Source organism: Macrotis lagotis, chromosome 6 (genome assembly GCF_037893015.1).
Source record: "Macrotis lagotis isolate mMagLag1 chromosome 6, bilby.v1.9.chrom.fasta, whole genome shotgun sequence".
In the NCBI taxonomy this organism is placed as follows: domain Eukaryota; kingdom Metazoa; phylum Chordata; class Mammalia; order Peramelemorphia; family Peramelidae; genus Macrotis; species Macrotis lagotis.
In genome coordinates this window covers 46,593,563-46,620,486 of record NC_133663.1, presented here as the reverse complement: position 1 = coordinate 46,620,486, position 26,924 = coordinate 46,593,563, and the positions used below count along the sequence as shown (strand labels likewise).

At 38.3% G+C, this 26,924-nt stretch overlaps 1 protein-coding gene across 1 annotated transcript in view; it reads right to left on the bottom strand.

Annotated features, from left to right (window-relative positions):
* The window catches only part of WWTR1 (WW domain containing transcription regulator 1), a 167,893-nt gene that overhangs the window by 49,988 nt on the left and 90,981 nt on the right, over positions 1 to 26,924 (bottom strand). Inside the window, exon 2 of the mRNA XM_074191090.1 lies at positions 12,306 to 12,442. Coding sequence (XP_074047191.1) covers positions 12,306 to 12,442 — 137 coding nt within the window. The remainder of the gene's footprint in view (positions 1 to 12,305; positions 12,443 to 26,924) is intronic.

Below are 26,924 nucleotides of genomic sequence, written 5' to 3'. Positions count from 1 at the left end.
TAACAAAACTGACAAAATATGTTGAAGGTATCGTGAAAAGACAAATCTACACACATTGGTTATAGAACTATAGAGTGCTCTTTATCCTCTGGCAAATGATTTAAATTCCTACTAAAAACCATGTCCAGTGACAAATGACAAAAAGAAAGGGCATCATATATACCAAAATGTTCATTCTATCACTTTTTGTAATAGTAAAGAAATTGAAACAAAGTGGGTATTCATTGAAGGGAAAATGGCTAAACAGGTAGCACAATATGATGAATTGAAAGCATCAGAAGACTTCCATTAACTGTTACAAAGTGAAGTAAGAAAACAGAGAAACATACTGACTGCAGCAACATAAAGGAAAAGAACTATACAATTAAAAGAGAATTCCATCAAATTATGACCTCTTAGCCATGTGGAAGAATAGGAGACAGAACCCATTTGGAGATCACAAGAATTCTGCATATAATAGCAGAGTTGGTTGATGTATTGCATTTGTTTTTGTTTTCTTTTTTTATCTCATTTATTTTTTTTAGATTTTTTTTTTTGCAAGGCAGTAGGGTTAAGTGGCTTGCCCAAGGCCACACAGCTAGTTAATTATTAAGTGTCTGAGACCGGATTTGAACCCAGGTACTCCTGACTCCAAGGCCGGTGCTTTATCCACTATGCCACCTAGCTGCCCCCTTTTTATCTCATTTATGAAAGATACCTCATAAAAGATAGTTCCATAAAGAGGATTGAGGATGGATATACTAAGAAATGAAGAGGATTTTAAAACCAAAAATATTTGCTTAATTATAGAGAGAGGAAAAAAAAGGATTAAGTACCTTAAGGGCAACTATACTTCTACCATTCTATCAATTTCTATATAACAGGTCTGCTTTGGAGAAAGTTATTTATGTCCAAGGGATTTAGAATTGTTGAGGGGAAAGTCCTTTATAAATCCTAAAGTCTATCAATCTAAACTGTCATTCATTGTGATTTATCACCACACTAGCAAACTATTTCATCCATTTGACAGAACAAGGTCCAAGTGACTCCCCTAAAAATACCCAGTTGAGGGGCAGGCTAAGTGGTGCAGTGGAGTCAGGAGGACCCGAGTTCAAATCCAACCTCAGAAACTTAATAATTACTTAGCTGTGTGGCCTTGGGCAAGCCACTTAACCTCATTGCCTTGAAAAAAAAAAGAAAAAATACCCAGTTGATAAGTGACAGAGGCTGCATCTGAGCTTGGATCTTTCTGACTCTAAGTCCCCAAATTTTATGGCTGGCAGCTTCCTTCAAAGAACAATAAAACAATATTTAATTGTAAGGAACATGCATCTAAATGAATCAGAACCCAACTGGGGTTCTCAATGGCAGTTTCATAGTCCCAATCAGAGTTTCCTTGGGTATAAGGACACTAGCATTCTGATGTATTCTTTTCTTTCTTCCATTTCAAAAGCATAAAGTACATTCTTTTTAAAAAAATGCTACTTTTCCTCCCTCATGCTTCTATTTCCCAACAACCACCACCAGAACTTCTCAAAGAAGCAAAATAAAAAAAAAGAAAAATGAAAAGCAAAGATATAACTAAAATAATCACTAAATCAGAACTAAGTGATTCTAAAAACAATCATCAATCATTATTAGTAAACTTTACTCTTAGTTGAGAGAGAGAGAGAGAGAGAGGAGACACATGGGTCCAAATCTTGACTCTGAATCCTTCCTACCTATATCATCATGGACAAGTTACAAGAGCTCAAGGGCAGCTAGGTGGCACAGTGGGTAGAGTGCTGGTCTTGGAGTCAAAAGGACCTGAGTTCAAATCAGACCTCAGATAATTGATGCTTACTAGCTGTGTGACCTTGGGCAAGTCATTTAACCAAAGTGCCTTGGGGAAAAAGTTACATAAATTGTCAATGCCTCGGTTTCATCCTCTAGAACAAACAAAACAGAGTCAAAATTTCCTTTTAACTTTAAAAACCATGAAATTAACTGAAAGTGAGAAAAATAAGAAGAAAAAGAAAATCACATTTGACTTTATTATTGAGTTCTTTTTCAATAGTGTATGATCTTACAACTGATAGTTGGTTTTTTTAAAGTGAAAAAAAGGAACAACAGCTAGGTGGCATAATGGATAGAGCACCAGCTCTGAAGTCAGTTCAAATGTGACCTCAGATGCTTAATAATTGCCTAGCAGTGTGACCTTGGCCAAGTATTTAATTCCCATGGCTTTAAAAAAATAATTTTTTTAAGTTTATATAAAGTGAAAAAAATGCTATGATATGGTGTTTGGAGCAATCACAAATATTGTAAATCTCTCTTCTTAGAATTTAACAAAAACTCTTAATTTTTCCAAGACACCAACATTTATTGGGATTCAATTATTCTTGTTTAATCATCAAGAACACTAGTTAATATTCATCCTATGAAATGTTCAGTTAAAGGAACTAAATATCAGAATTCTTTATATCCCTGAATAATTGGTGGAGTACGGTGGAGAGGGGTTGGGGTGGGGGCTATCTTCTATTTGATATAAAATTGTAAGTGGGAGTAGGGAATGGCAGGAATGTATAAAGAAGCATTATTTTCCTTAATTTTTTTGCAAATAAGGGGAAAGAGTAACTTTACCTCTATCTTCTTTTAAGAAGAAATTAGAAACAATTAACTCATTCACTTGGTCCAGCTGGCTGATCTGACTACATGAGCAGGTTCAGATGGTGTAGACCAGTGACTGTGAAATTGTTAAGATCTGAAATGATCTGCTCGGCCATGCTACAGTCAGATGCACTCATCCCAAATGGACATAGACCAAGCTTCCCTTCCTATGGAGGGCTTTACGATGCATGAACATAATTATACAGATGCAGCTACAGGGTCTTGGCAGCAAAAAGGTAAAGAAAGGAGGTGAAGAGGGAAATGCCAGAAAAAGAAAGGATTAATGGTCAATTTTTTTAAACTAGGGTTTTTTTTTTTACAAAGACCAAGAGTTAATTTCATAAAATCTCTAGCTTCCTTCAATTCAAGTCCAACTGCCACCAGACATGCAGACTATCTTATTCCTGTCCCCTTACCCCCATTCAAAATGCTAAAGATATAGACACAGACATAGGCATAGATATCAACACAGAGATAGCAAAATAAATAACCATTTCATAAGAACTTACTAAGAGGAGTGGGGAAAGCTTCTTGTAGAAGATGAGATTTTACTTGGGACTTACAGGAAGTCAGTGAGATCAATAATTGGAGTGGAAAAGAGAACATTTCAGGCATGGAAGAAGGCCATGGAGTGTCTTGTTCATGGAGTAGTCCGAGACCAGTAACATTAGGTTAAAGAGTATGTGTTGGGAAGTAAGATATCAAGATTAGACAAGTGGGAGAGAGCTAGGTTATAAAGGACTTTGAATGCCAAAGAGAGCATATTGTATTTGATACTAGAGGCAATAGAGAGCCATGTATATTTTATACATAATCTACTATATAAGTCTTTTTTTATGAGTTCTTTAATGGAAAAAGCTGCCTCATGTATCCAGAAGGAACAGTTGGATAGAGCACTGCACCTGGATTCAGGATGATCTGAGTTCAAATTTGACCCCACATTTGTATTAGCTGTGTGATCCTAAGTAAGTCTTCTATTGTAAAACGGGGATAATAAAATCTACCTCCCAAAGTTGTTGTGAGGATCAAATGAGATAATATTGATTAACCCCTTAGTACAGTATATGGCAAATAGAGAGCACTTGATAAATGCTTGCTACCCTTCCCCCCCTTTGTTTTTTGCTTCCCCTAGGGCAACACAGCATCTGGCATACAGTAGGGGCTTAATAAATGGTCATTGAATTGAGTTTATTTTACATTTTTAAACTAAATTCAAGAAATACAATTGAGGACAAGGGATGGGAAGAGACAATGAATATATAAGGTTTTTAGCTTCTTCTTTTCCACTCTAACAAACTTTAAATAAGAAGTCATGGCATTTGTGACTGAGAACTCACTGAATCCAAGGATCTTTGAGCCCTGGGACACTCAAGAAATGTGGCTAACCAACTGATTTTAATTCTAACCAAGAACAAATAAGATCCTCCAACTCTCTAAGAAGAAATCATTATCGAATCTTCTCCATACTTAGACATCTCTCCCTGCCAAATCCTTTTTTTAATTACTGACTCTCAAGACCTGCCATTCCCCTAAACACCCCATCTCCTCTAGGGGTACAGAGCAGGGAGTGAAGAGAGAGAAGCATGTAGTTCTTGATTTGGGTTAAAGGGAACTACAGGAACCACAGCAGTTATTAAAAAAAAAAGATAGTGAGAAAAACAGAACTGGAAAGATTGGAGTAAGCCAGATGTGTCTGCCATAAACTCTGGTTAGAAAAACAACTGCAGAGCAAAGCAGACAGCCCAAAGTATGAGTCTGAATTGCAATGAACTCCTATTGCCTCTCCTCCTATATGCTCTAAGCCACATTAGTATGTGGTCTGATTTAGTCATTTTCTCTGCTTTTGATAAAAAATGTTTTAAGTGTTTTTGTACACTTCCCTTCAAACATAGCTTGAGGGAGGTTAGGAGACAGGCCAGCCAGCTAAACAACACAGTTGATTTTCCATTTCTTCTCCAAAGGCAGAACTAGACACACACATGTGTTTGCAATTTCAAGTACAGATCAGGGTGCAGACCTGAAATACTGAGGTCCTTTGGTGATACATCTTCAAAAGAGAAAGGGGGAAGAGGAAAAAAAAAATATATATATATATATAAACACACACACACACATATGTATGTGTGTATGTATTTATACCTATATAATTCCTACAGCATTTAAAATTATACTACAACTGAAGTGGAAACTGAACTTTGCCAGAAAGGTCTCTAGTAGACTCTGGCCAAAGGGGATTTAACTTGTTACCCAGTTTTTATTTTTCCTGTGATGTCTGGCAGGTTGTTGGCACAATAAGGCTTGCTGAGACACCAACACCCCATTTCCAAAAACTTCTTGGTTCAATGTCTGACATGAGCCAGACTAGCCAAGATTTGTGATCCTTGGGATTATCACAGAAGGGTAAAATAACACATTACTTACTTTTGGCAAAACACTTTAATATACTGGGATATTTTAAATTGCTATATTCAGTGGAGTTCTCCAAGGAAAGAGACAAATAAAGATACAAAGAGGAGAGAAAGACAGAGATGATGGCAGAGAGAGGAAAGACTAAGGAGAGACTGAAAGGGAAGGAAGGAAAGGAGATGGGAAGGGAAGGGGGAGATGGAAAGAGAGAAACAGCAGAGAGCAGGGAAGGAAGGTGTTTGTGTGTGTGTGTGTGTGTGTGTGTGTGTGTGTGTGTGTGTGTGTGTGTGTGTGTGTGTGTGTGTGAGAGAGAGAGAGAGAGAGAGAGAGAGAGAGAGAGATAATGCATACCTGATACTTTCCAGTGCATCTAGTTTAAAAGACTGAGAAATCCTCTTAAGCTTCAAGGGCTATGGGGTGTGGTTGCTATTTGGTGACCCCTTTCCTACTCATCTATATTGAGAGGGTTAATAACAGCACTGATCATCATTGTCATCACCATAGTTTTCACAATCATGGATGTCAACGGAAAGCTGTTTGGGGACTGGATCATAATTGACATTTACCACCCCAAGGGTCTTCTCTACCTCTTTTCACATGTCATTTATCTCATGTGTCAATTTATTCATGCAATAATTATTTCCTCATAACTCCTCCCCACAAAAAACCCTTTTCTTTAAGAAAAGCACTTTAACAAAGCCCAAAGACACCAATCTGACACCTCTCGGTGCACACTGCTTTTCACAGTCACTAGCCCCGTTGTCCACTCACACCAACTTATGTTCCCCCATCAGCTCTTCCAGCCCCAGACTAGACGTTCCAATTAATTTCTGTGTTGACTTCACGTACGTCAATGAGGTCATTGCACATACAGTTTATTGTCTTACTAGCCCTGCTCACTTTACTCTATATTGGGGCATGCGAGCCTACCCCATTTCTCTGAATTCTCCCTTAATTTTTATGGTGCAACATATTTTTATGGTGTTCTCTTTTGCATTTGCCATATTGTTGCATTGTGCCATTTGTTGTGATACACTAAAATTTTATAGCACTTTTCCACTGCAAATTGCTCAGCAGCTCCTTCTTTGATGAGCACTCATTTCAAAACAATGTTTTTAGCTGTCATAAAAAGTGCAGGTATGAGCAATTTGTTGTCTCTGGGACTCTTTTTATTTATTTTTATTTGATTTATTTATTGGGTTTTCCTAGGCAATGGAGTTAAGTGACTTGCCTAAGGTCACACAGCGAGGTAATTATGAAGTATCTAAGGCTGAATTGGTACTCAGGTACTCCACCTAAATGCTCCCCTGGGACTCTTTTTACCTTTTATCTCCTCATGCCACCCATGCGCCTCAAGGTTATCCTTGAGCCTCCACAGGACTTTGTCTGCCATGCCATAGGAACCTCTTCACCTTGGAAATTCACTTCACCAATGGATTACTCAAAATGGAAGTACCCTCAGCCCTGGAAGTCTCTCCTTCTGATTGGCTGCTTATTCCCAAAATCATCATTTAAGGAGAAAGTTCAGGTCAACCATATCTTCATTCCTTTATAGAGTTGAACAGCTGAATAATTTCCAGAGGACTCTGTCAAATATACTCCCCTCATGCTCCCCACTTACGAGTATCTTAAACCCCTAGACTCACCACCTGGCTTTTCTATATGACACCTTCCCCAGTAGTTTCTCTAAGATCAAAAATAATCTTTCTAATTGATTTTCCCAGGATTTAACATATATGACACCATTAAGTATACAATAAGCTTAACAAATGCTCAATCAATTTTTCATCTTCCCAACAGAATAGCTAAGTAGTACAGTAGATCACTAGTAGAATATTAGATCTACAAGTCAGAAAGACCTGAGTTCAAATCCCACTTCAGACACTTATGTGACACTAGACAAATCATTTTACTTTTCTGCCTCAGTTTCCTCATCTACAACATGGGGATAATACATAGCACCTACCTCCCAAGGTTGTTATGAGGATAAAATGAGATTTTTGTAAAAAGGATGAGAACCAGAAAGCAAGATAACTGTGAGTTAAAGAAATAGTTCAACAAGACAGTTGAGAACCTGGGGAGGCAAACTATCTAAACTGGTGCCGTGACATGCCTTTTTGGAGGACACAGGAAGTGAAGCAAGGACTAGTCAGTCACCATTTGAGTAAGACTGCACTGAGTATGTAAAATGTTTGTACTAGAAATACAGGATTGGAGAATGCCAGTATTGGAAGGGACCTTGGCAGTTATCCATTCTACATTTAAATCAATCACAAAGTCATAAATCTTTAGCTGGAAGGGACTTTGGAAGTCATCATGGCTCATTCTGCAAGTCATACTCAAAGTTTGTGGCAGAGACATGATTCAAACTCAGCATTGGAGCCTGAGATCTGGTTGGCTTTTTCATCCACTGTTACCTATAGTTTTTTTTTTTATTTATACATTAGTGCTTTTTACTTTTCTTTTAGACACATGGCAAATGGAAACAGTCTACAACTCACAACCAAAGACCCAGTGTTGAGACTCTACTTGCTACTTTTTGGCAGAAATGTTGGGCAAGATACTCCATGTCTCAAGAGTATTACATGTGATCTTAAAGAAATATAATGAGAGACAAATATGGTAGAATATAGCAAAAGAGAGCACCAAGAATTATTAGAAAATGTCAAAAGGAGGCAGCTAGGTTGTATAGTGGATAGAGCAACAGCCCTGGAGTCAGGAGTACCTGAGTTCAAATCCAGCCTCAGACACTTAATAATTACCTAGCTCTGTGGCCTGGGGCAAGCCACTTAACCCCATTGCCTTGCAAAAACCTAAAACAAAATGTCAAAAGTGTATAACCTAGATCAGGTAATTTGCTATTCTAAGGTGGGGAAAGGAAAGGGTGGAAAGAAGAAAACTTTACAAAAATGAATGTAGAAAATTATCTTTACATATAATTGGATAAATGAATGGAAAAAAGAAAATATGAAAAGGGAGACATGGTTTTGATCTAGGCAGGGTACCCTACTTAAAGACTGAGGTGAAGACAGACTGTTGGAATCAGCAGGGGCATTAGCCATCATCTTGTGTACAACTCTAATTTTTGAAATAAGAAAATGCAGACTGATATTATGGAACATACCTATGATTATAAAGATAGGAAGAAAGCTGGAACTAGAACTTGGGTAAGTTTCTTAACTTTTGGTGCAATACACTGCCTCCTTCATTTTGCAAAATAATTTACCATGTTTTTCCAAAACCAGTCCCCATCTTGCATTTGAAAAGGAATTGACTTGCAGCAAATTTTCAGGGACATACTGGCATATCTGTATTAAGTGGAGGAACCTCAATACAATTTCCCCCCCATTAACACAGTTGCATTTCTTCACATCTCCACCAGAGGGCACTATTCTCAATTAAAGTAATGAGTAGAAATAGAAATAGAATAGAAAATAGAAAAATGGAAACCCATTTAATTCTGAAAACTCTTACTGTAAATGAATATTATTATTTTGGAAGCAAACCTGTCCCAATAGTATCAAAACATTTCTGAGATGCATACAATGGTCTGTAATATAAGATTAGTGTAAAATGGCGGCAGCATGGTATAACAATTCTGGAGTCAAAGGACATAGATTCTGGAAAATGCTTTGAGGAATGTAGATATGTGTGTATATAGCTCAGCACCATGAAAAGTGTGTTCTGAATCTGAAGTCAAGAGAATCCAATTCAAATTCAAATTCTGCTGCTTCTGCAAATAATTGACTTCATGGCCTTCAAGATCCCTTCCAACTCTGAATCCATGATCTTAATGATTGCTTCCATACTTAAGGAATGCAAGAAAAGGCCAAGATAATATAATTAGTCATTACCATCAATCTCTTTTTTTCTCTACTCCCCACATTAGAAAAACCCACTAGAAGTATAAGAGATGATCTAGAGCAACCTTTGATCAATGCCTCTGACCATCCTCCATATCCTACATAGTCAAAGGGCAGTCAAGGCACCAAAGCTGCCCTCTGGCCTCCTAGACTTTCAATCATTCTCAACACTTACTCCTCTGTCTTGTACCCAATACCTTCTAATCTCCAAGGAAAACATTATCCACTCATCTACTCTACACCACAACTCATGCACGAGCCGCCATCCTATTTCTGACCGTTCCTCAATGCCCCACCCCAACCTTGCAAGACTAATCAACCAATTCCCTTGTTCGTGGATGAACAAAGCAGAAGAAATTGTTTAAGTTCCACCAAACTAGGAAGCTCTATGGATAGAGAGAGCACTAGACTTGGAGTCAGAAAGTCCTGAGTTCAAATCCCAACTCTGGAAAATCACATAAGATTTCTGAGCCTCAGTTTTTTCATCTTCAAAATGGGAACAAGAAATATATTAACCTCACACTTTGTAAAGCTCAAACAATATATGGAAAGCACCTCATAACGGATCAGTATGGTTATTGTTATTATTATTATTATTATTATATGCCTCTCCACCTACTGATATGCTACTACTCTGTTCTAATACCATTATTATAATGGGATTCCTCTATAGTCTGATATCTCTTGGAGGTATGGAGAATCTTCCAAATAAGGGACATCTATTATTCATATGGTTGATGGGAATGTGATGGATTTATAGATCCAGTCCATCTTCATTTTAAAAACACATTTTATTAATTCCCTTTTTTTGACATCACATGATTTCAACTATTCCCCTTTTCCATTTCAAAGATGCCTTCAACAGCTGAAATTCCAAGATGAACTTGAAAAACGATCTGATCTTTTTTACCTTTAATATATGTATTTTAAGAATGATATAAAAAGAGTGTGCACAACAGGCAGCTGTAGTTTGAAATGATATGCTCTGAGGGAAGCAATAGATATTCCCATATTGTGACTCACTAAATTATTCCCCAGCCCTTGGAGTTGACTCAGATTTCTTCTTCAGATATCCATTCTTGGAGCACATCTGTTACTCTGCCCATTGGTGGAATAGCCCATACCATTAAGGGTAAGTAAATACCCCACCAGTGAAACTTGCTAGGAAAACCCAAAGTACAAGGAACTAGATAAATACAATGAGTAGAGTATAAGACTTGGAAAGGAAGACTGAGTTCAAATCCTGCCTTGGACACTAGATGTGTGACCTGGGTTCAATTAATTATCTACTCTCTGCCTCAGTTTCCTCACCTGTAAAATGGTAATGATAATAGACTTTCACCTCATGGTCATTTGGGTTTATATGTTAAAGTGCTATAATAAAGGTTGTTGCTGTTGTTGTAATGATAATGCTGCTGCTGCTGCTGCTGCTGCTGCTGCTGATGATGATGATGATGATGATGATGATGAAACATGAGATGTTTCTCTTTGGTGCTCAGTCCAGTGCATGTGTGAGGCAACCTGGGAAGTGTGATGTTTTGTCCCTTGAATCATAAACTATAGCTAGATGAGGCAATGGGTGGAGAGTAGCATCAAGAGGAACTGAGTTCAAAAATCTCTCTCAATTACTTATGAACTATATGACCCTAACTAGGCAAGTCTCTCTGTGCCTCAGGTTCCTCATCCTTAAAATGAGCATCCTGGGATTGAGGTTCCTTTTCCAAAGTTAACAAAGTTAATTAAATATCTGAGATGGGATTTGAACTCAGGACTTTGTGACTCCAAGTCTAGTGCTCTCTCTATCCATAGAGCTTCCTAGTTCAGTGGAACCCAAACAGTTTCTTCTGCTTTGTTCTTGTTTTCTATCTCTTATCTTATCATTATACATAAATTAGTTTCAGAATTCTTTTGTTTGCAAATTCATTGATAAGGAACAAAGAGAAGTTAAAGTGAATTTAAAAAAGGAGGTCAGGTTGATTCAAACTGAAGTTTTAAGTCTCCTTTAAGCTCTTAACTATTAAAAAATGAAGAGAGGGAAAGCAATAAATAATGATAAGCAGTAGCAAACAGAGTGTTTGACATCAGAGTCAGAAGGCATGGATTCAAATTCTGTCTCTGACACTAGCATATATGACCCTGGTCAAATCATTTAGTCACTTTGAGACTCAGTTTTCACCTCTAAAACCAGATAGGGATTCAGTGAGTTAATTTTCATGAAGTGCCCAGTTTTTCTAAAAATACTATGTAAATGACAGTCCTTTTTATAAAAATCAAGGTTAAAAACTTTCTCTCTTTCAACTTAAAAGGCAGTTCACCATGACATGGCTAGTCACTTTGGGATTCCAATACTAGCATCTGGTTTCCTTAAAAGGGCAGCTATATAAGGGGAATAGGACTAAAAAATAATTTGGATTTCTCACTGCTGGAATAATCATTAGTTATTATTTTTCCTTGATCGTCCCTCTAGATAAGGATGTGGACCGCTCTCCCGGCCTTTTACTTTTTGGCTGTGTTTTATGTCTGCAACCTTCAAAATTATAACTCCAGACTTCCTGTAAGAATGGGCCCAATTTTCACCTTAGGCTAATTTGGGTTCTATTTGAGTTTATATTCCCTTTGGCAACATTGCAGAAACAGGGAAATGGATCCAGGAATAACTTGTCCATTTTTATCCTTTTCATTCCTAAAAATCCAATGTGAGATTTTTTGAAAAATGGATTTCAGGGATTAAATGAAACTATTATCTGAAATTTGTACACTTGTGGATGAAAACAGCCTTTTGGGTTTTTAAGCATTAAAAATGACAACCAAAGAAGCCTGGGGATATTGATTGCATTTAAAATCCCCTTGGTGGTGATGATGACAAAGACATGTTTTTATTGTCTTTGAAAGAAAGATTATTAGCAGAAAATATTTTGTTCTCAGCTACCAATTCTACAGTCATAAATAAGCAATCTAGGCAGAATGAAAACCTTAGGCAATAATTGCTATTTGGGGGGTGGGGTGGGGGGAAGAGGTAGAAAGATGGCAGGGGGAGCAAGACACCTGCTCCAGAGGAACTAAAGGGGACTGGGGCCTCACTTGTAAAGTTTGGCCGTCTTCACTGAATAAATTCCCAAAGCAGTGTCTCGGCTCCTTTCCCTTGGTCTATGGGAACTCAGTCAGACACACTAATTTTTCTCACAGGTCTAGTAAAACCGAATCTACTGCATGATGTCAGCCCAGTCACTGTTGAAAGTGAGTCTCTAGGCCCAAGGCTGTAGAGGAAGGAAGGAAAGAGAAGAGGGAGAAGTCGAAAAGTAGCAATGCACAATTGCTGCCTCCCATGGGCCACACATGGGCTTGGGGCTCCACCGACACTCTCACTCTACTCATTCCCAAGTTGAAGGCTCAAGGTAAGGTACTCACCGAGGTTGGGCTGTGACATTGCCATCGATCTCTGGGGCATTGGGGTCGAAGTTGTTGCGGGGTGGAGGGTCATGTGGTTCAAAGGTTGGGTCATCGTCTTCCGAGGGTCTTGCCATGTGGTAATTTTTTCTATGTGACTAAAATAAGAGAAACAAATTAATTTCTAGATAATTAAGATCACAGTCATCTGCATCAGTAGCAAAGGCAGGAGCAATTGCTAAAATTAAATGGAGCCAGTTATTAATTTAGACTGTGCTTGTAAGTGGGCAGGTTCTTCTACTTGCTTTCATTAAGCCATTGAGTTTGTAGCAAGTGTACACCAAGCTTCCTAAACATGAAAGGGGTTATTGAGGGTCAAGGAGGTAAAACTTTCTCAATTTCTAGCACCCGAGTCCGCAAGTGACCATCTCCCTTTGCCTATAGTCAACACCAAAGCATGTAAAAGAAGACTCAAACTTATTAAATCAGAATTTGTTGCCAATAGGTCAGAATATAAATAAATAATTTCCTTGCCCAGGGGCTCTCATCCCCTTTTCACCCTTACCCCCACCTACACCAGCTACCTCTTTTCAGTTGAGCACTTGACCCTTTCATTACATACATGGTTGAGGTGAAAAGGACCTTGGGGTCATCTGGTTCAACCCATGCCAGACCAAGAATTCCCTCCAGAGTGAGCCCTACAGGTGATTTTCTAAAGTGAAGAGATAAATCACACACACTCACTCACAAACACAAACACCACACACACACACACACACACACACACACACAGATAAAAGAGTGCTATAGCTGTGGGACAGTTTTTCTAATGCCTTTCAGTATGTCTACTGACTAGAATTAATGAGATTCTGCCCCTCCTGCCTTCTACCCTCATTCTTTTTCTCATCTTTTTGCCTTCTCCTCCCCAACAATTTCATCAGTCTACAGGTTTTGGTCCCAGCCTACCAAACCACATTAGCAATCATCTCGGATGACTCAATCCCAGGGCCAGATTGCCGACTTCCTCTTCCACTCCCTCAAGCACTAACTTTTGTGGGAGTTTGTTAGCTTCTTCCCTTTGAAGATTTCTCTGATGCCTCCACCTGAAACGTTGACATAGTTTGCTTTTCTGAATACACAGGGACAGATATGAATCCTCGAGAGACATCAGACTTCCCATCTGTTTTGACAGCTGGCTCCTGGAATGATTGGGGGGATGCCTGCTTCTTCCTTCTTCCAAGCCTGTCTCATTTCCAATGCCTACTTCACCTCTATTCATTTCCCCGGATATATGAATATTACTGTGATTTCTATTCCTGCTGAACCTTTTCTGAGATTCTAGGGGTTATGACTTCTTGGTCTTTAATATGGGAAACTACTGTCTTAACCTTTTAATATCATTACTGGGTCTGGAAGTTTTTAACCCTAATCCATGTTTTTGTGGCTGTCAAACTCCCTCTTAAAGTAGGTCTCTAACTGATGAACTAGTAAGTGTGGAACAAAATTTAGCTCCTGGATACTTAGGAGAAAGTCATGATTTTAAAATGTGAGTAGTTAGAGGGCATATTGCATAGCTGGATGACCTAAATTGGAAAGTCACCAAACCTCTCTTAGCCTCAGTTTCTTCATCTGTAAAATGTAGATGGTGATTGTTAACCCCCTAAGATTGTTAAAGTTCTTCATAAATGCTTTATAATAGAATTTTAATAGTGCCAACTACCCAAGTGACTACCGTGTCCAGCTTCTCCATTTTACAAATGAAAAAACTGAGGACCAGAGAGTTGGATTCCTCCAAGATCACAGGGGTAAGTAAGGGAAAGGGAAAGAATTTGAAGCCAGGCTCCCTCATCCTGTGCCCAATGCTCTCAACAGTACCACGCTGCTTCTTTTATAATCTTGGATGATATTGAAAATCAGTAAGAGAATATAGTAGAAACTAAAGAGAAGGAAAATCAGAGCACCAGAGTAGAATAAGAATATTAAAATTAACTTTTTATATAAACTTATAAACAACCAAAAGGAGGGAAAACAGCAGCCACAAACAGAAATTGAAATAATGAGTATCTTCAGCACACCTCCACCTCAATCACTCATTTTCTTTTACAGCCTTCATAAATTTCTCTTCTTCCATAAAATACATGAAGAACACCATATTCAAACTCCCAAGACTCAATACTAAATATAGTAAAGGCTAAAGAACTAGTTGATAGTTCCCTAACTCCTATTTAGGGTCTTTCAGTGATATTAAATCTCCTTTACCCATACCCCAGATTTCATATTATAAACAATTACATATGAATACTAGATGAGACGCTGACAGTCCTCTTAGGATTAGGGCCATCTGCCACCAGCTACCACCATCACCACCACCACTACTACCATATTCAGGTACCACCTTTTCATTAACTTTCCCATTAGTAGCATTGATCGAGATGCACAGTTGGATTTCACAAAAGAAAAGATGGATCCACTAAGACCATAATACCTCTTGAAAAATCATCTTTCTGATATACTTTGTTCTTAGGAACCTTATTATGCAAGGTAGAACTAACAGAAAAGTTCTAAGGATGGCTTCCCATGGGTATAAATCTCTCCCATTCATACCCCTACCAAAAGAGTGATTTCTTCTGTTATCCCTCTTTCTTCCCTCTCAATGAAATGGACTATGATTCACCAAGTCCTCTTGGGATAATACCTCAGTGAATTATGAAAAGGGTCCCCCACAGTTCCAATTTTGGGGACTTGATTACTGAAGTCCTGAGACTAGGGCATCCTCTCAGCTTCCATATGTTGAACTAATCCTAAAGCTTCTCCCAATCTCTACCTCCAGGACAACTTTTGCCCCAAGAATTTTAACTCCCCGGGAAGTTTATTTTTTTGACTTATCACTGTTATACACCAATAAATCTTCCAATAGCAAAAATATATATATAATCAGAAAAAAGGGCAGAGAGGGAGAAGTATGAGTGAAAATCAGCAAGGAAAGAATAATAGGTTTAGTCATGGGATCTGAGATGGCATCCTTCTGACCTGGATGACCTCGGGTGAGCAACTCACCTCTCACTAGGAGGGATGGATCAGATGCTCCTGGCTCTAACCCCATGACCCTGTGATGCTGAGCCATATAAGTAGTGTGTGTGAGGCAGAGGCCTGGAGTCAGCCCCTCATTTCAGCAAATTATTCTGTCCTGAAACCACACCTCTCCCTGTTGACCTTCAGCAACTGTCTATAGACTACAGAGAAATATGTCATCCTTAAATCACTCAACAGCGGCTCCTTGTCTGCATGTGAAAACTTCCTTTACCCAGAGGAGACAGTTTAGTAAATAGTCCATCATTTTATTTACTAATTGTCCTCTTGCCCAGGCTCAGTGCCCCACCCCGCCCCCAAAGCTGAAATCTGGGTTTCAATTCTTCACTGTTTCATTCTGCAGTCATGTCTCCACTCCCTCAGAGATACTGAGTCACTTCCTTTCTCAACAACTTGTAATGAAAACTTTCAATTGGCCAGAAGATTGAATTTGCAATCGTGTCACTTAAGGAAGGATTCCCACCTGTTACACTCCCTTGTTGACATTAGTTTAAAATCATTTTGTCTCGTTGTTTTTCAATTCCATAAAGTCTCTTTTATGTAGAGTTCAAATCCAAATTCACCATTTTATTACCACTGTGACTTCAAGAAAGTGATTTCATGTCTCTAGACCTGTCTCCTCATCTGCAAAATGATGGGGGCTGCATTGGATGGTCTCATGATCTCCAAGGCATCATCTAGCTCCCAGATGATGGTCTAAATAGCTGCTGGTCCAGTAGATGAGAATCATTAGTTGCCTATAACATAGGTCATGCTTAAGGGGTTTCAAAAATGCAACTTTCACCAATAATACTGAGCAATGAATAGAATTCAAATAATGAATCAGAGAAATTTATATCTTGGATTCAAAGGCCCTTTAATAATAGGCAAGATAATATGATGTATATAAGAGCAATAATTGTGAATCATTTCTACAGAAAGTGGCTCAAAAGGAATTATGGTTCAAATATGAAATTTTTGTTTTCAGATTATGAATGGAAATTCTTTTGTTATACTAAATAAACTCACTATGAGCACTTTTTAGGCTCACAGATTAATTGGGAACTGGATCCTTAAAAAATGTTTTTAATCCTTATTCTTATTCTAGACATCAGTTAAAATTGTCTTTCCTTGTAGCTCAAAGGTGGCGTAGGGGTATTCTAGGAGTAGTTTTTGTCATTCAGTTTTTTTCAGTCTTATATGGCTCTTGATGATCCTATTTTGGATTTTCTTGACAAAGGGTAAGGATTTTTTTTTAACTTTTTTTCATTTCCTTCTTCATCTTATATTTTCCATATTTTAAGTTACTAACTGCATGAGGCCGAATTGAAAATCAGGATGCTCTGAGGATCCTTCTAAAATTATGATTCTCTGACCTGGAAAGGTGCTGAGTACAAGCCTTTAATCTGATACCCTCTAGGTGATAGGACAAGGGAGGTAGTACAGTGCGTAAAGCATGGGGTCTGGAGTCAGGAAGTCCTGAGTTCAAATCTGACCTCAGACACTTGACATTCGCTGTGCGGCCTTGGGCAAGTCACTTAACCCTGACTGCCTCATATCCAGGACCATCTCCAATCATCCTGATTCCTATCTGGTCCCTGGATCCAGATGGCTCTGGAGCAGAAAGTGAGGCTGGTGACTTCGCACAATCCCCTCTCACTCAAATCCAATTCACATGCTTGTCATGGCCTCACCTTCCTGATGTCACGGTCTTATTTGAAATAGCTGCCACACCAATATGTTTCTATTAGTCCAAACTCCCAATCCAGAGCCATCTTTGATTTGGCGCTCTCTATCACCTATTCACTGTGGTGTCAAATTCATCCCTCCCTTTCCATACTGACCTGTTTTATTTCATCTATTCATCCATTCATTCTTCCATTCAATGATTATCTGTTATAGGCATTGTACAGGGTGCTGAGACAGGACAAAAAAAATGAGCTGGTTCCTGCCCTCATGGAGCTTTACCTTCTATCAGAGGAAAACAAGCATATACATAAAATGCAAAATATGCCCAAACTAAACTAAATTTAAGGAGATGAATCTAGGAAGTGGGCCAGCAGTCTAGGCTTCTTATAGGGATTGAATTTCCAATAAATTGGCTAAATTAATCTTTACTGGACTTTCTTCTGCCAGCCTCTCCCATCTCAAATGCTGCCATCTCTATTTTGGGATTTCATATTGTGAGAGATCTTCCTCCTTTGAATGGAATTTTATTTTGCTTGCTATTTCAGTTATTTCTGTACTTGTCCTATCACCCCTAACAGAATGCAAGCTCCTAGAGGATAATATCTTAGAAGTCTCTCTTTTCTTCCTGTAATCCAGGAAGGGGCCTTAACAAAAGAGTCTTCCAATAAGCATTCCCTGAGCAAAATAATGAATGGACCTGTAGAGGCATAACTAGGGCCAAGATTGAGTTTAACTCAGAGCAATAGAAGTCAGCATTAACATTACTTGCAATCCTTTAGCACTGTCATTTTTCAAAGTGTCGTCTGAGGATCCTGGACTGGTAAAAACCCTTTAAGAGGGCCTGCACAGTAAAAACTATTTTAACAATAATAATATGACATTTTATTTCAAATTCAGTAAGTATGGATAGATATAAACCACGTGAGCAAAAGCTTGTTGGGGAAGACTAAGGGATCCTGAAGCCAAAAATATTGAAAATTGTTGCTCTATTAATTCAGAGAGAAAGGCATTTAGCACTTACAAAATCAGAAAAAATTATTTTAAATTGATAGCAACCAGTAATCAAATGGTGGCCCTTCCCCAACTCAGGAAATAACAACTCCTGGAAATAACAGAGATGAGCTCACCTCCCCTACATCTGTCCCCAAGAGTTTCAGATCTGTCTCTTAAAGTTGATTGGAAGGAATAATTTGCTTCTTGCTGGTTACAATTTTCACTCTGAGTTATATGAAACAATTCTAAATAACAGTAAAAGCCAAGGGACAAGATAAGACATGTTTTCAGTGATAGCCAAGATGATGACTTATTTTGCTTGTTGATGCTTCTCGTGTAGGGAAGGCTTCTTCGGGGACTGGGAGCCGGGGGGAAGTTTTGAGAAAAGAAGTAGGTGGGTGCTGCTAATGATGCATACGAAAAGGAAAAGAGAAATGAAAAAAAATATGCAGAATAGAGAAGAAGGAAATTCAGAAAGGGACACAAACAGAACCGCTATACTTAGAAGCCCCAGTTTCATGGACAATCTTCTTTTCTGTTCTTTGTAGATGTCAGTGTTCCTGTTGGTTGATGATGATCTCAAAATAATACGATGCACTTTATATCTTCATAAATGAGGGTCCTGGGATGCTAGCTGCTATTGTTATTTCCATTTTACAGATGAGGAAAATGAGTCAGACTGAGATTAAGTGACTTGCCTGAGTCACCCATCTGGATGAATGTCTGAAGCAAGATTTGAACTCATCTCCCTAACTTCAAATCCAGAGGTGTAACCTAATGCCCTATAAATTTAATTATATAATGCAATGGTGCATCATTTGCTGAGCTATTTTTTAACTAAATCATTTCATAATTTTTCTTTGTGAAGTTTCTATATTAGTCATTCATGTTCTAAATATTTCATGGATACATCCAGATGCATAATAAGTGTAATCATGTCTTCCTCATTTCAGCAATTATTGTCTTTGTCTTAGAGAGATCAATCTCTATAAATTATAATTGAGATTAGCTAATTTGCTGATATTGTTTCTGACCGGCAGTGTGTGGCCAATGGCCACACAGGAGAAGTCTACACTGGAGAAGTTCCCACTTGATAAGGTCACAAGGCAATTGAAGAAGTATGGTCTCATCATGTACCTTGTACTTTGTGCCTCCAGGCAAAGCATTTTATGTCTGTCTCAGATCTTGTGCAAGATAGTCAAAGGTCACATGCTAGCCTTTGCACAAGATGACATGAGTCTGAAATTTTCCCAGGTGAGACTTAAAAGCAAAACACACAAAAATAAACTTTTATTTGTTTGGATGGAAGGTGTGTGTGGGAAATGGGGGGAAAGAGATCCTCTAAATAGCCAAATAGTTCTCAAAATTATCAAGGCATAACAATTTATAATTGATTCTTTTAAATTAAAAAGTTAGGAATTGTTCTGTCTACCTCCCCTCCCCCAATGTTACAGTGAAGGAAACTGAGACCCAAAAATGTTAAGGAACTTGCCCGAGGTCACACAGTTGAGTAACCATCAAACATGGAATTAGAACTCTGGTCTTCTGACTTCTGAGTAGGTTAATTAGGTAAAGCCATAGTGTCCTGAGGGCTTGCCTGACCTAAAGTCAGGAGGATTCATCTTTCAGAATTCAAATCTCATCTCAGACACCTATTGGCTGTGTGATCCTGGGCAAGTCACTTTTCCCTGTCTGCCTCAGTTTCTTCATCTGTAAAATGCCCCTGGACAAGTCACCTCACCCTGTCTGTCTCAGTTTCTTTGACCCTGGGCAAGTTATTTTACCCTGTCTGCCTCAGTTTCTTCATCTGTAAAATGGCCTGGAGAAGAAAATGGCAAAACTACATCTTTGACAAAAAACACCCCCCCCCCAAAAAAACAACCCCAAGCACAGAAAATCAAACCCAAATGGAGCCATATAGAGTCAGACCTACTAAAATGACTTCACCACCACCACCCTCACAACTTCAGAACTAATGTTCTTCACACCACAATGCTTCCCACCTTGAGAGCAGAGATTGCCTCTTGCATCTTTTTTCTATCAGAGTGTCTGGCAAACAGTAGGCATCTAATAAATAACTAACTAACTAAATAAATAAATGTTTATTGCTTGTTTGATTGATTGGATCCTCCCCCCCCCCCAACCAAGGCTTCTCTTCTCATCCAGGCTAAAACCCAAGCATTTCCTTTTGTAGTCTCTATCTAACTTAGTACAACAGTAAACTGAAGAAATGCCCATGACCTCAAGGAGGGAATGAGCAAAGGAATAAATAAACCCAACCCCTTTTCTGTCTGCCCCCCTTGGTGTTGTTATGACCTTACTGTCGGTATTATGACTTGACTGGATTCAAAAATGCATATAGAGAAATGTGATCCAGCACATACTGGAGGTTCTGCTTCCTTATTAGGCAAGCTTGTTGGAGATTTCCACTGGGTCTACACCAAGGTGGTGGGAGGGGAGCCCTGACAGAAAGAACAAGCTCTTTAATGCCCAAGGGGGGCTTGTGACAGCAGTAACCCCAACCTCTGAGGTTTTACAAACACACTGAAGAATATGGATTTTACTTCATGAGAAAGAGGACGAACTTCATTTGTTCTTCCAATTTAAACCCCGGGCTCTGCTCTATTCTCTTCCCCATCTTTCAGAAACTGAAGCCTTATAAAGCTTCATGGTTTTATAGAAATGAAAACAATTCAAGTAATTTTAAAGCCATCTTACCCACTGAGCTGCATTCAAAATTTCCAATTAGTGTGTCTTAGGAAACAAAGGTGAAGAGTGCTACAGATAAGACTGGTTAAAGTTAAATTTACTTAATGGTTTTTATTTTCTCATATCTGCCAAGAAACCTTTAAGTCACTTGCTGGTATCTAATTTTATCTATCATAAATATAATTTAATGACTTCCTTTAAGACTGTTTAGGTGGCACAGTGGATAGAGCATCAGCCCTAGAGGCATTGAGGATTCTGGCCTCAGACATTTAATAATTACCTAGCTGGGTGACCTTGGGCAAGTCACTTAACCCCACTGCCTTGCCAAAAATAAAAAAATTTAAAAAGACTTTCTACCAGTCTACCCTTGACTATACTACTTTTTTGCTAAAAGGTCTTTATGGCAGAACACCTGAGGGGGGGAGAGATAAACCTTATTATGAAATGTTTCCATTCATTGCAAAGTTCTTTTCTGTAACCTACTTCCTTCTATCTTGGTAGTCAGATAGTAGAGCTTAGAAAATCATGGAATTTTAGAGCTAGAAAGGACTCATTTTATAAATGGGGAACTAAGTCCCAGAAAGGTTAAAATACTTGCCCAAGATCACAATGGGTGAGGAAGCTGACTTAAAATCTAGTTCTTCTGCCCCCTAATCCACAACTCTTTCCACTATTCTGAATTACATTTCTCTGTGTTTATGACATAAAGAAAGCTTAATTAACTAATGTATCAGTTCTCATTTGGACCAAGAATAGAGGACTTCAATGAACAGTTAGATCTAATAAACATCAAAACAATTTAGTTTATGTGTTTGCCTTCTTTTTTTCTTTTTTTGTAATCTGGACCTTTCTTTAATTAGTCATCAATATCCACATATTAACAATCAACCTGAGAGATATGAACCTCCTGAGTGTATTCTTTGGTAGCACAGGCAACCATGTCAGGAAAACATGGGAGGAACCTTCCAGTGTGGAAGCTCCCCTCGGTCATGGAGAAACTCACAACTCTGTATCTTAGAGAGTTGTCCAAGGTCACATAAAATATGTATCAGAGATCAGACCTGAAACCAGGTCTTCTTGAGTTAGGAAGGTCCTTCAAGGTCCGTCCTCTATTTATAATAACACCACCTTATCATCCTTGTTTTTGAGTTGACATGAGACCATGAGCTCTTTGAGTCCATGACTAATTTTTGCCTTTCTGTGGATCTCCACTGCTTACACATATAGCAGGCACTTAATGTTGTTTGTCCTTCCTTCTTGAAGAAGACCATGACAAGCACAGAAATTGGATTTGAGTGAGGGGTGCTGTCCTAAGTCACCAGCCTCACTTTCTCTTCCAGAGCCATATGGGTCCAGTGGTCAGTTAGCAATCTGGACAACTGGAGATGGTGTTGGACACAGCGGGAGAACCTTGACTTTTTAAAATTAGGTCTTTCTCAGCTCACAATTTGCCTAAGGCACCTGATTGACAAGAGTCATTAATATTTACACATTAACAATCCACCTGAGAGATAGCAACTGAAGAGCTCCTGAGTGTTTTCTTTGATAGCACAGGCAACCATGTCAGGAAAAAAGTCTACACACCATTTTCTTCATTTCAGTGTAGCAGAACAGATGTTTGATGACATAATGCTCTCATGCCAAACTATTCTTTTAATCTAAAGTTATCTCTTTTTCTTTCTCCCAAAGGACACTTGAATTTGGATCCATAATAACAGCTCATAAATATAACAACTTCTCAAAGAAGAAGAAATTTGAGCTAAACCTAAAAGAAAACTTAAGTCTATTGATCCAAAACTATGGGGGGAAAGAAGAATTCTGTCTTGGTAGTAAGGGAATGCTTTTTATCAGGTTGAAAGTATATGATTTAACGTCTGTCTTATTTCTAAAAATATCAATCCCCAAATTACAATAATCCCTACTCCTACCACCATCATTTACTATTCTTAGGCTGAAAATATCCTTTAAAAACAGGGAGGAAACATAATTGTCCTTTCTTTCAGTCCCAAGGGATTCTCTATGCTTTGTACTCTCCACCAGTGTTTTTAATCCCACTTCTATGATAAATTCAAACTCCCGTAAAACTTATTCTGACATTAACGCAAGGATGCCAAGGTGAGAATAATCATCTTTTAAAGTCACAGAGAAATAAAGGCAAAACCATTCAGGCTTTATTTTTTTCACTTGGACCCTCCACTAGAGTTTAGATATCTTCGTTGACCTCAAAGAAAAAGGAGTCATAATTCAGATAGACATTTTTAAACAGGCTTTAGAAGCACCCAATCCAAGGTGACAGCAGGCCAGAGGGTTATTTTGGTGGTGAGTTTCTGAGTCCTCTTCCCATTCATGTCCCAATTTAAAAACATTTCCGAGTCCTCTGGCATTTTATATGAATGGCAGAGATTGTATTTTTAACTAGCAGGCAGGCTCTAATCCCCAACTTCCTCAGCAAACCTGCCAAGAAGCCTCCATTATTCTAAATTAGCAGCAGTCGAAGAAGCAGCTGTAAAGCAGCATCAGCCTCCAGCCTTGGCCAGCTGTGATGACGTCACCACCGCATGTATTTCATGGGCACAAACGTTGGCATCTTTGTGGCCTGGGTTTGAACCCAATCAGACTAGGGCAGAAATGAAAGCTAGTCTGACAGCTGTTGGACATAGGTCCTACAGAGTGGGCCGCTAAGGTTTTCATGTTCCTGCAGTCACCTAGGTGCGACTTTCTTTCTCAGAGTTCTGCCCTAGGGGCAACCTCATGACTGGGCCACTTTTCAAAGCCAACCTGTTTGAGGGTAAATGGTGACTCATGCAGGGGTCCGCCCCTGAAATCTGAGTCAGCAGGTGACCACTTACATTGTGGGAGCTAGGGCACCGAACCATTCCCTGCCATCATTAAATGTGGGTAAGCCTGTTCCCAACTCTGGAAACTGAGCCAAACCCTGCCTTAGTCTTTTTTTTTTTAATTTTCCTTGTTCCCTGTAAAAGAGAGACATCTCTCCAGGTTCAGAGATCTAATCAAAGGATCTTGGCTTTGTATTCAAGCAAGGCTTGGACAGAAATTTATTTCATTACAACAGATGAACCCCTTGACTTGAACATTGTGGTCTCCCAGGAGATAGTGATCTCAACTCCCTTGTGGAAGACTTTGGGGTGAAGCTGGAAGGAAATACAAACCACAGACAACTCCAATAATCAAGACAAAATAGCCAGGCAGCAGAGCTCTCTTACATTAGTTTCACCAGACAGGAATTCAATATAAAGAATATTCAGATTTTTATTTTAAAATAATTAGTTCCTATAGAATAGATATGTTCCAAAGTTCCATTTCTACTGAGAATTTCCCCCCATGGCACAAACATAAACTAATGGGATCATTATTTTCCCTACCTCTAAATGCTCAGGTCAGATAAACCATTCCATACAATTCAAATAATATCAATCCAACATTGATTCCCGTACATTGAAATCATTCTTCCTGCTTCATTGAAAAACAACTTTCATATAAGGAAGAACTGGTATTTTGTACGTAATAGATGGAACCAATAACATATTTCAAATTCCAAACAAGAGATGATTAAATAATTTCCCCAGGAGTACATGCCTAGTATGTGGGCATCAGAGATAAGAATCAACTCAAGTCTTCCTCTGAGTACCATCTCTATATATTCTACTCCAGAGCTTTAACCACTATTGGAAGAATTCCAGGAAAGGGTCCATAAACGTGGATGAGGGGGGAAAATTACATCTTTACTTTTACTAACCACTAACTGAAAATTAGAACCTGCATTTTAGTGATGAAAATTAAGATTAGATAAAGAGGGGAAGACAGTTATGGAAAGCTAAATGGCTGATTTCTTTCAATAGGGAATTGAGCTTCATGAACTGAGAATGATCACAATTTGAAAGACCCATCTCCTGCAGAAGACTAATTGGTTTGTTGCTAAAGATCCCTAGATGTTCCAGTATCTTGTATTAAATCCAAAGATTTGTAGCTAAATAAGTTCTGACTTAATTGCTTGGTCAGGTGAAAAACTCTATTAACATTATAGTTTTCATCACACCCAATTTGGGTCAAGGTACAACATGGAAACAAAGTAAAGACAGACAGAGTGCTTTTTCCCGGGGGGGGGGGGGGGGAGAGAAGGAAGTAAGATTGGGTAAAATTGTAAAACTCAAATAATATCTTTAATAAAAATAAATTAAAAAAACATTATGTTTTATAAGAAATTCATTTGGGGGATACAGTGGATAGAGCACTGGCCCTGCAGTCAGGAGGACCTAAATTCAAATTTGATCTCAGACATTTAATAATTACCAAGTTGTGTGACTTTGGGCAAGTCACTTAATCCCATTGCCTCACAAAAAACAAATTCATTTTGGAGATCCCTGAGTGACTAAGTCTTCAAAGGTTTTGAAATTGCTTTTTCAGACTTAGAAATCATGTCGATTGCTCCACCTGTCGTTTTTCCAGTTGATCTTGAAAGATTTTTATCACTGCTTTTTCCAGCTACTCCAGATATTTGAGAAATATCCCAAATCAAAAATTATTACTGATTTTTTTTCATTTTCCTTCTAAATGGTCAGACTGAATTGTCTTTAAGCAAAAAAAATTGAAGAAAAAGTCTACTTGATACAGTCATTTTTTTAAAGTCTTGGTTTATCCCCTCTCTGCTTTACACATAAAGCACAAAAGATGAAAAACTGAAAGCATTCAGTTCCATTTCATACCTTCCTCTAAACAAGGGGTTCTTAACCTAGGGTCCAAACTTTTATTTTTTCTCAAGTTTTAACATTTTAATTAATGCAATATATTCCTAAGAATTTTAATTCATATATTTAAAAACATTATTTTTAGAAGGGTAGCAGCCTTCACCAGACCTCCAAAGAGTCCCATACCTTAACACACACACACACACACATACACACACACACGTTAAGAACTCCTATTTTACATACTTGTACCTGGGGAAATGAAAAGAAGCCTCATAGGTTGATAGCATTTGAACTGCAGGAAAGGGATAAAGATGTATATGATATCTTCTATGAGGTAGGCACTCTCTCATTTGACCTTCCAACAAGCTTTCCAGGTAGGTAACTGAGGCAGACATAAATTAAAAGGTTTGGCCAGGGTCACAAAGCTAGTGAATATCTAAATTCAGATTTGAACTCATGTCTTCATGACTCCTGGCGAAAACTTCTATCTTCAATGTCCCCTAGCTATCTGGATAACTAAGAATTCTAAGAGGCAGAAGTAAGAAGCAAGTTTATTCAACTTATGATGAGATAACCAATGCAATTCCAATTATGGCAAAATTAATGGCAAACTAGACCTGAAGTCAGAAACAATGACTTCAAGTCTGCTTGATAATGACTACATGACCCTTAGCAAATCATTTATTGTCTCAGTATAGAAAAATGTTATTATAATTAAGTAATGTTTCTTAGCAACTACTCAAGCAATACCCAAGTATGGTTAAAGAAGAGTTGCTAGATGCTTTAGTGGGGGGGAGTGAAGGTTGAGGACCTGAGTTCAAATGTGACCTCAAACACTCATAATTGCCTAGTTGTATGACCTTGGGCAAGTCATTTAACACCATAGTCTTGCAAAATATTTTTCAAAAATGGCAAATGTTCAATAAAATAAATGAAAATACAATAAGACATAAATAAGGTTATTTGTGGTTTTCTAAGTTCAAAGCCTAATGTTACTGTTGATAACATTAATGAAATTAGTTATTAAATTAAAAATGCACTTGAGATTTCTATAGTGATTTGTGAATATTATCTCATTCAGTACTCACAACAATCCTAGGAGGCAAGTATTATTATCACTGTTTTATAGATGAAGAAGCTGAGACAGAGGCTAAATGATTTGTCCAAGATCACAAAGTTAGTATCTGAAGCCAGAGTCTAACTGAGGTTATGGTGTAGCCAGTCATGTGATTCTAGGTAAGCTACTACTCAGTAAATCTGAGAGTAGTAAATTAAAGTCACCTTTAATATAGGCAATAAAGTTGGTATCTAATATCATTTTCCTCTAAGGACTGACTTGTTTGGGTTCAGCAACCTCTGGTTGTATGTATATTCAGTACTAGAAACCCTTTCAATTGATTAGACCTAGGCAGAGGGCCATAGGAAACAATTTCTGTCACATTATAATACTCATTGTATTATAATTATATAC